Raw genomic sequence first — 12,225 nt, forward strand, 5'->3', positions numbered from 1 at the left:
GAGCTATGCCAGGACTCATGATCTCCTTTGCAGACGAACAGGAGAGTGAGGGACATAAAGCCTCTTTTTTCAATCTCTGCACATGGGGGAGCCCCTTCCATGGTAGGTTCACACTGTGTTCTCATGGTCCTGAAAAGCTCCAGGATATTATTTTTTTAACAGTCAAAGATTACTAAATCCCATGGATCCCAGGGCCCCTGATGGAGGCATCCCTTTAGTGTCTTACTTGAACTGCTGTAAGATGTAAAATCTGTGTATCCATTTAAATATTTATCTATTTCTTGCCTGAGGTTTGGGCAGGATGCAGGTTTCCTTTAGTAATGGAATTGTGACTTATAAAGAAGCATGTACTGGAAACTCTTGTTCTTTGTATATTGAACATAAATAGGTGTGTTTCCCTTAGCTGGTAGACAAGAGGAAGTTGTGATCATTTCCTTGAGAAACATTAACCCAAGTCCCCACCCAGAGATGGGTCATTGGTGATTGTATCTTTTGGATGAAAGGAGGAGGAACAAAACAAAATAGGAGAGAGGAAGGCAATAAAATGAAAATCTGAGCTCTCTCCCGGATATGTGGGTGGATAAGTGGGGCCTGGCTTTGGAAAACTAGTATTTCAGGAAAGTCCATTCCTTTGCTCAAGGTATTATTACTCACCCACTTCACCATTGCCAACTCCTGAATGTGAACAGTAGATTAAACAAGGTGAAGAGGACCCACGGATGTATACTTAAAACTTGTCCTCTGTTCCTGACATGCAAACGTGACTTTCTTGAGATTCAGGCAGAAGAGGTTTGTGCACATGATTTCCAAGCTTTCTTCCAGCTCTTCTGGCCTCCATGCTTTCTCTCCATTCCAATTGACCAGCCCCACTGTTAAAATTTTTGGCTCATGGAAATCTTGTAGAAGCTGAGGAAAATTCTGGAGATCTCCCCTGAAGTATGTCCATATCCACAATATTTGTGCACACTTCAGGTGGGTCATGAGCCCCTCTGAAGCTACTGTTGTAAATCCTTACCATCTAATCTGCTCAAAAAACTCCCCATGGCCTACCAAATACATGCTTAAGACCTGTTGGCTGCCTTTCAAAGCGCCCCACGCTATATACCCTACCTATCCTTTCAAGAGCATCTCCCGAAATTCATTTATTTAGCTTTACATGTATTAAACATCTATTCCTTACAAAACATTAAAGTTATACATTGTAGGCATAGGTGTATGTTCATGTATACATGCAAATATATAAATCTCAAAATATATAAATACATAATATTATAATATATACAGAAATATATCTGATATATCTAATAATACATTACAATAATGTAATATATAAAATATAAAACATATTAGAAATGGAAGAATAACAAAGATGTGTAATATACAGGACTTGCTCACTATTATTGCTTTATAATTTGCATATATTATCTCTGCTACTATATGATAAGCTACAAGCTAGGGGGAAATGTGTTTTATCTATCTTTGGTTATCCGAGGGTCCTCAGAATAGTGTCATGTATAGAATAAATGATCAGTAAAAATTCAGAGAACACATAACATTCTTAATTAGGAATTAAATTGACAGGTTAAGGAGACTATGTACACCAATAGCTTTGATAAATTATCAAAGCTAAGTTAACCACCCTCTGTAGGGAATACTTAATGCCAACTTCCTAGAATAGAGATAAAATATATGGGAAAAAACAGCTTTAAAACTTTTGTAAAAACAAACCAGAATCCTATATGGAGAGAAGCGTAACCGTAGAGCAATTTATATAGAATATCATGCTTCTAATTAAAAACTCAGCTTTATTGTCACCCTTTCAGAAACTATTCAGTCTAAGGTAACTAATTTCTAGCACACTCCTCTATTTTCATTCTTTGCATATCACTTATAACCATCTGATATTTTTCCTTTTCAGCTGATTGATTGATGAATTGATTGATTTTCAAATTGCTTGTCTCCTCCCACCAGAATGTGAGCTCTATAGGACCAGGGACCTTGTGTGACTTGTTTCCTTGCTATAGACACAACTATACACCTAGAGCTATATCTTGCACAAAGCTGGTGGACAAATAAATACCTGCCAAATAAAGGAACACATTCACAAAAATAATACTATGTATTATCTATGGATGTTTATGTACCTTTGCAAAATATAAAAGGTATTGGAAGTGTAAACAAGAATCTTTGGGGGTGGGGTAAGTATTGAGCGGTCAGAGTCTTGGAGGATAGAACTCAGCACGTTAGTTAAAGGAGACTTTACTTACATGAGAAATGGTTTATTTCTTTAAGAAAATAGACAAGAAGCACGAGATGACAAACATTAACTATTCTGGTGGTGAGAATTTGAGTGTCTGTTATATTGCTTTTTGTACTTTTCTCTATCTTTTAAATTTCTCAAAACAATTTTTTTTAAAAGGTCTGAATAGAGAAGAGTGAATTTATCCTAGCTTTACAGGATCTAAAGCTCTGATGTGCTGTTACCTACACTTGATCATCACAGTAATTCTGAAGTAATTATTACCAGCCTTATTTTTTACAGGAGGAAAAGGAGACCAAGCTTGATAAGGGGGCTTGCTGATAAAGGCAATGCTTGGCTGAGAACCTGACCTAGGGATGATTTCTCTTTCAAGAGATAACATCACTGCCCCATCAAACATGAGGGCTAGACCAGAGGTAAAAAAAAAATTAGTTTTGAGGCCAATAGGCAAGAGACCTAGAAGAGTTAAATCTAAATTGACGAACAACAAATAGGTAAATATTTTAATACAAATAGAAAATATGCCTCACATGATCTTAGGCAAGTTGCTTAAAATTTTAAGGCTTGTTTTCCTCTCCTATAAAATAGGATATTTACTTACCTCATTTGATTCTTTTTTTTTTTTTTTTTTTTTTTGCACTGGGTCTTAGTTGCAGCTCACGGGCTCCTTAGTTGTGGCTCGCCGGCTCCTTAGTTGCAGTACATGGGCTCCTTAGTTGCAGCAGGCAGGCTCCTTAGTTGCGGCTCCAGGGCTCCTTAGTTGTGGCTTGCAAGCTCCTTAGTTGTGGCTTGCCAGCTCCTTAGTTGTGACATGAGAAGTCTTAGTTGCAGCATGCATGTGGAATCTAGTTCCCTGACCAGGGATCGAACCCAACCCCCTGCATTGGGAGCACGGAGTCTTATCCACTGCCCCACCAGGGAAGTCCCATTACCTCATTTGCTTCTTGTGAGCATTGTATAATTTATGTATTTATGTATGACATAAATTATATAATATATATATAAAAGACCCAGCATAGTATCTGGCACTTAATATATTGTTCAATATTTGTGTGTTTCCTCTCAGTTTCTTATGCTGCCATGTATTATGTTGAACAGTTAGAAATTGCCTTTGTTTTTTTAATAAAAATCATTGAATATGGACAATTTTGTGAGGTTCATGCTGCTACTCTTTGAATGTGACCTCTGATAACAACCATCAGCTACCTCATCTTGAATTCACACATGAGGGAAGGGCAGAGCAGAGTTTGAATAAAACTGATGATTGTTTGGGGCTTGGGCTGGAGAGTCTATTTGCAAGGATAGATAAAAGGGATTTGCAAGTGTGTGAGGAGGAGAAGGATAGTCCAATTGGCAGAGAAGGGTTTACATAATCAGGGTTAGGCAATTGCAAGCTAGACAGCTGCTCAATAGCTTTTGGCACCAAAATATATTGACCAGCTGGGATATCATTAATGCTTAACAGTTTTATCCTCATGACCATACCTTGGCCAATTAGGTTGTCTTTGACCACCGAAGGGTATGATATATTCTGATGTAAATGCCACATGTGTATCTGTGTAGCACGTATCCTGTTGCTTTGATGTGTTGTAGAATATACACTAAATATAAATGCATTCGCTTCTTCAGAACACAAGGTTAAATGGTGTGATTAAAGAGGAATAGAATTTAAATAGGCATTAATTTCTTTTAAAAAACAATTATTATTCTGAGAAATACTTTTTTTGTATATTCTGAAAGTAAAGGGATTCAAATAAAATTATTTTTAAGATGAATTTTTAAAGAATGATTTTAGAAAAAGAAATATGGGTAAGGAAAGCCAGTTCTGCACATTTTTCATACAAATAAATACAGACAGGAGAAATGTAATGACTAAAAGACAGTGATTGAAGGACCTTAACAGAAAGCTGTTTGCAGTGTTAAAAGAAACACTTGGACCAGTGTCATTAGCCTATGAAGCCATTTCAGAAATGCTCTTACTAGGTAATTTCCCAATAGTGTCTTTAAATTATGGGACAGGCAAAACAAATAAGGGCAAAATATAAGACAATTGAATGCCACAATATTTCCCAGAATGCTTCATACACTAAAATTTAATACATTAAAATATTTGGAATATTTTTGGAATTTGCAACTGTGACATTGGCAAATAAAATTTGTAATACAGAGTTTTTATACAGTAGCAAAAACACAGTCATTCAAACACAGAACCCTTACTAAACTACCTAATCCAAAATGCATGTGGATAAGGATTTTACCTGTAAATTGTTTTTTAAATTTTAAATCATTTGCAGTTTATTTAATCTGACATGTACTGGAATTCCTTGGTCACTTGCATTAGCATTTCTGGATTAACCTTTAAACCTGGTACTGGTCATATATTTTTCCTTCCCCATAATTTAAGTACTAGTTTGGCTACTGATGATTGTTCCTTATCCCTATGTAAACCACTAAAAGTAACGTCAATGTTCCTTCTTCAAAGCTGGAGATCTGACATCAAGAATTTCATATGGGGAGTATCAAAAATAAGGAGGCAACCAAACAAGTTACTCCTTCTATCTATGGAACGACTTAATCATCTGATAGAAGTCAAATAAAACACGGCCTGAGGGCAAAGGCTGCTATAAGTATGAGGAATCCTTTCTACAAATACCATACAGATATGTATATATACATGCATATATGCATATATACATTTATGTATAAATATGTACATATAGCTTTTTGCTAATGCTTTGACAAGCTATTAAAGAAACCCATTTTTATGGTCTAGTTTCTTTTCCTTCTTCAGATGGAAGGCTTTTACCAAAACTTGTAGACAATAGATCATGTAATATTAGTAGCGGAAAGGACCTTAGCAATCGTCTAGTTCAAGTCCCTCCTTTATGGATGAAAAATTTAAGGGGGAGAAAGCTTCTGCAACTTGTTAACATCCTACAGCCAGTTAGCGGCAGAGTCAAGACCAGATCCCAAATGTGCACCGATAACTAGATGAATGCCATGACCTCTAAATCGTTCTTACTTTGTAAACCACATTTCTCTTAAAATATTACATACCCACTTAACATTGCAGACTGAATAATCAGCAACTTTGCTGATAATAGTGGTATGGCTTTTTTTATGTTGATAGTCCTGGGATAAAGGGATCCTGGACGTGAAATTCTGCCTGAAAGCCAGCCTGTTCGGGGTGGCCATGCTGTTGCTCTGTCTTCACCTTGCACTGACACTCCTCCACCAGCATCACCAGCTTGACCACGGGGGCCAGGCCAGAGCAGTTGAGCTGCAAGTGCATCGTGGTGAACTTGGCAGGCAGGCAGTGGGAGCAGAAGGTGTAGGGGTGCTGCTCAGCTTCAGGAAAACGAACAGACCCGCATTTTCCAAAGCAAAGGTTGTTCTGTACAACCACTTTCTCACAGTCTTCATGGGTGATAGTCTAAAAGGCAAACACATCTCCATTAAATTATCTTAAGTCATTTCTTTACCATACATGATGCCGAAGCTATAGACTGTAAGCGAGGATAACTTAGACTAAAATTTAAAAGTCTTTCCAGGGACTTCCCTGGCAGACCAGTGGTTAAGACTTCACACCCCCAATACAGGGGGCACAGGTTTGATCCCTGATCAGGGAACTAAGATCCCACATACAGTGCAGCGGCCAAAAAAAAAAAAAAAGATTTAAAAATCTTTCCAATGTTGGATACGGTCTGCAATAATCAAGTGATGGTATCTTAAGAGCATGGAGCTACCTTAACTAAATTTTTTTATTGGATACATTAATAAATTAGCCTGTAGGAAATACCTGAGGTAATATGAAAATATTTTACTCTACACTTAAATGCCAAGCTCTAAGAAATTTTGTCTAATTGGGTGTTACCTGTCGGAAAATTCTAATGGCTAGCTTCTTATAAGTAATGTGCCTTGCCCTTCTACTCTTCACAGTGCATTGTACAAAATAAATTCTCAATACATGTTTGTTCAATTGCTCATAGAATAGATCAGAACATCCAGAGTTTAATTCTGTCCTATTTTACAGTGCTTATAGTACATTCAAATCTATTAAGTTGCATGGAGCAAAGTTGCAGCACCTGTCCCTCTAAATCATCATGCATGACATCATCTTTGCCTCTCCCATAACCCCATACACCTAGCTTTATGTGCCCTTCAAAATATATGAGCCAAACACCTTATTTTTAATTTAATTAGCGATAAATTCAAAATAAGTGTTCAAAGGAAGTTTGATTGCCCCATTCTTAGGAGCAATTTTCTAATTATACATGGGCCAACAAAGCAGTCATTATTATTTGATCATTGACTTGTTGTTTCTACATATCCTTGCCTTTTCAGAATACTTAACTGCCTTGCACAGTCAATTACCTTATAATACTGCTTGCTTAATTGGGTAGCTTTACTGGACTGTAAAATTTTACTCTATCCTGCATTGTTTTTGGTTCAGTATCTTTGTGTTTAAGGACCTGATGCAATTTCTCAATTTTAATTTAACATTTGGAGTGTGGGCTTTGCCAGGACTGACTGGAGGCAGTAGATAGTAGAATGCTCCTTTGTCTTAATAGTGTGGAATCAATCATAATAACTGCAAATCAGCCAACACAACATGAACTGGGAAACAGGCATTTCTAAGAGGAGGAAATGTGATTTCACATCAAGATTACTTTTGAAAGCTTATGAGAAAATACGTTAAATTAAATCATTTTTGTGATAGTAATGCTAGAACTAATACGGCAACTTCTGCCTGACAACCTCAACATATTTTATAGACCTATGAAGTAGTTAGGTGTGAAATACAGGGGTTAAGACCATCCTACATGCATGTTTGGGGAAGAATCCAATGTATTCCATCTTATCTACAGATGGAAACCACCTGCTCATCCATATCCTAATAGAGTGTAGAGATGTAGCTAGAGAGAAGTTCTAGTGATTGCTCTAAATTCCCAATTTCCTAACTGGGGGTACAGTCAATTATCTCTCCAGATAAGACCACCCCGATGTAAAAATAAATAAATAAAACCCCATAAAACAAAGCTCTATGCCATCAGTATGAATGATTCCTATTATTAGCAGTACCATCATACCCTTCTTGTAGCATTTCCAAGGTTGGAAGGAAATTTAGGGAGTATAATCATACTTTGCCAAATCCACTGATGAAGGCCCAAGGACCAAATCTGGGAATGAGGTGAGACTCAGGCTCCTGGCACGTTCGTCCCCTACTTTCCACCCATCCCGGCTGTCCACCCCCTCCTGAAAACCTGGATCCCCTTCCCCACCCAGAACAAATACCTGGCTGAAGGGCACTGTCCTACAGGTCTCCCGATGCACTTCATGGCTTTTGATGGGCAGGATGATCCCCTGAGAAGCTGGGCTCATTCTGAACATGAAATGGTGCCAGAATTTCTTGGCTTCTTCCCGAAGAGGAGATTTCTCCATTGGCATCCCATCCTCTGGTTGAGTGAGACCCTGGGTCCCAGGGAAGAATTGCTCATTGACTGAGCCCTGGGGTGGGTGCAGCTCTCTCTCAGGCTTCTTCCAGAATCTCCCAAACCTGGATAGCATCTTTTCTCTCTGCCTCTGGCCTTCCCCTGCAGTGCTGGCACCTATTAGGTGTGGCACTGCCACAAAGAGATCTGGCTTCTCCTCAGCTTCCTCATGGTTGCCCAAGGACAGCTCTCTGCGATACCTTTCTAGGAGCAAGAGAGAAACAGAATTTTTACTCTGGCGGCCATCCCCGTGCCTTGCAGCCTTCCCTAGAGGCAGAAGCAGCAGCAGCTGAAGAAAGGGAAGATGCATGCTGTCGGGGCCGAAGCTTCTTGCAGATTCACAGATGGTGAGGCCCCAAAAGACGTGCACTCTCTGCAGGACTGTGAACAGGGAGATGCTATATGTAGATACCTGCCTTGTGGGATGGGAAGGCAGGTGGTCAGTAGCCAGGCAGAGTAAACACATTCCTTGTTTGCTTGAATTATGTAGTGCTAATGGTGTCCTGCCTTCATTTTGGTTTTGTGTATTTTAGAAGGCCTCAGTGAAAGCCGCGGACCCAGGGGGTAATTAGCTGACACTTTATCGTCTGAGATTTAAAGAGCAGTATTAGTGAAAACAACACATTCTTTGCCCCGGATTTCCCATCACTGTTGTTAGAAGGACCAGAGTAAGGTAACATTTGTGGTGCATCTGCTTTGTGCTGGGATAGAACAGACATGTTTTAAAGAGAGAAGTATATCAGATAAAAATTAACGCATACATTTCGCCAAAGATCAGGCTGTTAGGCTCTACACACACACACACACACACACACACACACACACACACACACACACAGAAGCAGCCAAAGAAGTATATAAAAGTTGTAAGAAAGGGAAAGGAAAAAATAGAGGGATGTTAAGTTCGTTGAGCAGAGGACACTCCCTGTTACTGAGATGTGGTTAGGGTTGTTGATTTTTGCATGGTAACAGTAAAGGGAGTATATTCTCCTTTTCCACACATGGAAACTCACAATTCCAAGTAATCCCCTCACCTGAAGAATCAAATACTTGGTGCTAAATTTCACAACTGGTCAATCATCAGATAAGCTTTTTCAATTGTTCACAAATTTCTCAACAGGATCCTAAGTAATAGACTGACAGCTCATTAGCCCTCACTGAGGATGGGGAAGTGTCTTTCCCTCAAGCCACCCTATTGACTTTTTTTTTCTAATTTCTCTAAACAAAGAGCCAGACTTGAGAACGTGGATTCTAAGAACCAGGTTTGATAGCTCTGGGCATGAAGCTGGCTGGTCCATTCTTTACCTTACAGAATCCACATCATCTTTATTCTGCAGTAATTGATGACCAGGTTAAATAAAGATGAAGGCAAACATGACTCTCCAGGGATCAAAGGAAAATTTGTTAGATGACTATCATTCAAAAATGTTATAAAGCAGATGAGGGTATGAGAAGGGAACATATCCACAAAAATGGAACCCCAGAATTGAGTTCAATCTACCCTCTACACTAACTGAACAGTATTTCCATTGGGAATTGACTCAGTACTTGTTTGTATTTCTCCCCTTTTAATTTAATCACCATATTGCTTGCTTTCAGTAACACACATAAGCCTGGAACATGCCCCTCCCTTTTTTTCAGTACCGATTAATCTTTCTTTCCAAGAAGTGACCCATTCAAATATTTTTTTCAGAATATTTTGTTCTTCTTAATAGTCAGGCATGATTTCTGTGAGACAAAGCGTCAAGTCCTTTTACCTACAATAATGAATTATTTTTAAAGGAACCATCATTTTTCCAGAAATCTATCAGAAGAGATATACTTTACTTGTACAAGTACCCATAGAACCTGTGCTAGTATTACTTAAGGTACAGTTGATTCATACTAAATGAACATTAGTATTTGCCATTTCTTTTAAAGTGTTTTTTAAAAATTGCCTGCTGTTTGAATTTCTTAATTTCCCTCAGCCATCCAATGCAATAAGCCTTCCAGAGCTAGCCACTCTAAATATAAATTACATAATTTATATTAGCTGACCACTTAATTATAAATATGTGGGAGCTAACTATGATATGTTTCCTGATTCCTTTCAGACTTTACTTTTTCGTGCCTGAAGTTCCATTGCCATCAATCACAGTTTTTCCCCAGACTGAAGACTATTCCAGAAATTCTACTCGGGGTCTCAGGTTGCTTGTCTCTGAACATAGGGTACAATTCAAATAATTTCTTTTGAATTAAAATTTGTAGAAGACTCACTTTGTGGGCCAAGCATCATATTAGATACTAGAATATGATAGAAAATGATGAAAACTTACTTCCTGCCCTCAAGTAGTCTAGTGGTATCACACATTTTATAACTTTATTAAATTAGCTGTCGGGATGTCAGTTATGCATATTTATCCTTTCCTTAGTCCTAAACCCCTCTTCTTCTGATACTAATTTTGGTGTTTATAAATGTCATTTAAAAATTACTCATGGAGCATTTCCTTTTGCTGTTCTGTCATTCCTGTTGAGAAAATGTGCAAATATCTTGAAGGGTAAATCTAGCAAAGTAAAGCCTTCTGTGACGAGTACTATGGTACAGAAGTCTATCTTCAACCCCTGCCTTTTACAGTTAAGGGCAGATGACATTCTCCTTTCACCACTGTGTCCTTACATCAGTTCTAAAGCTGTGTATGTGGTACATTATAGTTTACTCTTAAAAACATAAACATTTTGGTGTGGGTCTTCAGTCATACAAGCATACAGTGACCTCCCAATTTGGATGAAGCCAAATGGAGATATAGGTGTGGAGGGGGTCTCCAGACACAGCAGGGAGCCGCTGTGTGGAGAGAGCACCACAAATTGCTGGTGTCCTTAGTACCAAATGCCACAGCAGAAGGCAGGCCTGAGCTTTCATGAGCCCAAGCCTGCCTAAATCCGCCTTCTGGGACCACCTCAAGCCTTCGTGCGAGCCAGAGGGTCCAATCTCATCCTTCATTCTTTCCGATTTACAACTCATTCTCGGCATGATCTGAACTCTGAGTTCAACTTGATCTGGCTTCCTAGGCACTAGGATGTCTTCAGGGCTGGGTGGAGCTCCCAGTGTGCCTGTGAGACAACAGTAACAGTTATGTTTTCCTGTCCCTCTTACAGACTCTCAGGAAGGAGCTAAAAGCAGTCCAGTGCTCTCTAAGGGGAAACAGAGAAACTCAGTTCTTTTGTAAAAACCCCAGACCTAAATCAACAAAAGGTGAGAGGCAGCGCTGGGTTAGGAGATAGGCATTAGAGTTAAAACTGGGAGACAGAAAGGGGAATTTGGGCTGATGGCTTTGTGGAAGAAATCTGTCTAGGGTACATGCCATTGCCTCAAAACTCTCTCTCTTTTCAAAATAGAGAATAGCCACAGGACCATGGGTGTTTAGATTATTTAAAAACAACTCAAAAGAAGGCAAAATCTTTCCCTTCTTTTCCAAAGGACAAGGAAGACAGCAAATTAGGGTACGTGGTTTCCCCTTAAACCCTTTATCCTGATTTAGTTTAGCAAATTATTTAAAACATAGCTCTCTCTCCCTCTCCACTCCCCTCCTTTCCACTTTCTATGGAAAGAAAACATTAGGAAGGCCTCCTTCCCCAAAGCTACTTCACTTATTGAACTCATGGATACACTCATTCATACAGCATATATTTGAGTGCCAACTCTGTGCTAGGTCGTAAGGATAAAATAGTGAGGGTGTCCTTGTCCAGGCCTAATGAAGTTTGCAATCTAGAGGGAGAGTATAGTTTATTCAAAATGAGTTACACAAGGAAAACCTAGGCAGACAACATTCCTAGTACTAATCTGGGACTTTCAGGTAGATCCAAATCCCAAAGGCACGGTGGACTGTCACACTGTGTTTCTGCTAATTTTATCCAATAAACATTTGCAAATAAATATTGCACAAGGTAGTGCAATAGATGTCATGCAAATTTTTTCTTTTATTTTTGATTAGGTAATAAATAGGTGTAGCAACAAAATTGAGATTATACAAAAAATTGTATGATAAAAAGTAAATCTTCCTCTGAACTCCCAGGCTTCCTGCCCTGCCGTGGAGGCCATCAGTGTTGTCAACTTATTTATATTCAATCGTTTAAAATTGTTACCGCTTATGGGCTGAATTGTGTCTTCCCCCTAATTTACATGTCGAAGTCATAACCCCCAGTACCTCAGAATGTGACTGTATTTGAAGATAGGGCCTTTAGAGAGGTAATTAAATTTAAATGAGGCCTTTAGGGTGGAGCTTCATCCAATAAGGCTGATGTCCTCATAAGAAAAAGAGATTGAAACAAAGACACCCACAGAGGAAAGACCATGTAAAGACATAAGGAGAAGACGGCTGTCTACATTCCTAGAAGAGAGCCCTCAGAAGGAAACAACCTTACCGACACCTTGACTTTGGACTTCCAGCCTCTAGAACTGTGAAAAAATAAATTTCTATGGTTTAAGCCACCAAG

General features: G+C 38.8%; 1 protein-coding gene across 1 annotated transcript; it reads right to left on the bottom strand.

The window, feature by feature from the left end:
• Positions 1-5,100: 5,100 nt before the first annotated feature.
• CER1 (cerberus 1, DAN family BMP antagonist) lies at positions 5,101-8,062 on the bottom strand. The gene is made up of 2 exons (XM_061199066.1): positions 7,556-8,062; positions 5,101-5,693 (listed from the first exon to the last, which is right to left on the bottom strand). The coding sequence occupies exons 1-2, from the start codon at positions 8,060-8,062 to the stop codon at positions 5,379-5,381; spliced, it is 822 nt and encodes a 273-aa protein (XP_061055049.1). The 3' UTR covers positions 5,101-5,378.
• Between the last annotated feature and the right edge of the window lie 4,163 nt (positions 8,063-12,225).

This window comes from Eubalaena glacialis, chromosome 9 (assembly GCF_028564815.1).
Source record: "Eubalaena glacialis isolate mEubGla1 chromosome 9, mEubGla1.1.hap2.+ XY, whole genome shotgun sequence".
NCBI lineage: Eukaryota > Metazoa > Chordata > Mammalia > Artiodactyla > Balaenidae > Eubalaena > Eubalaena glacialis.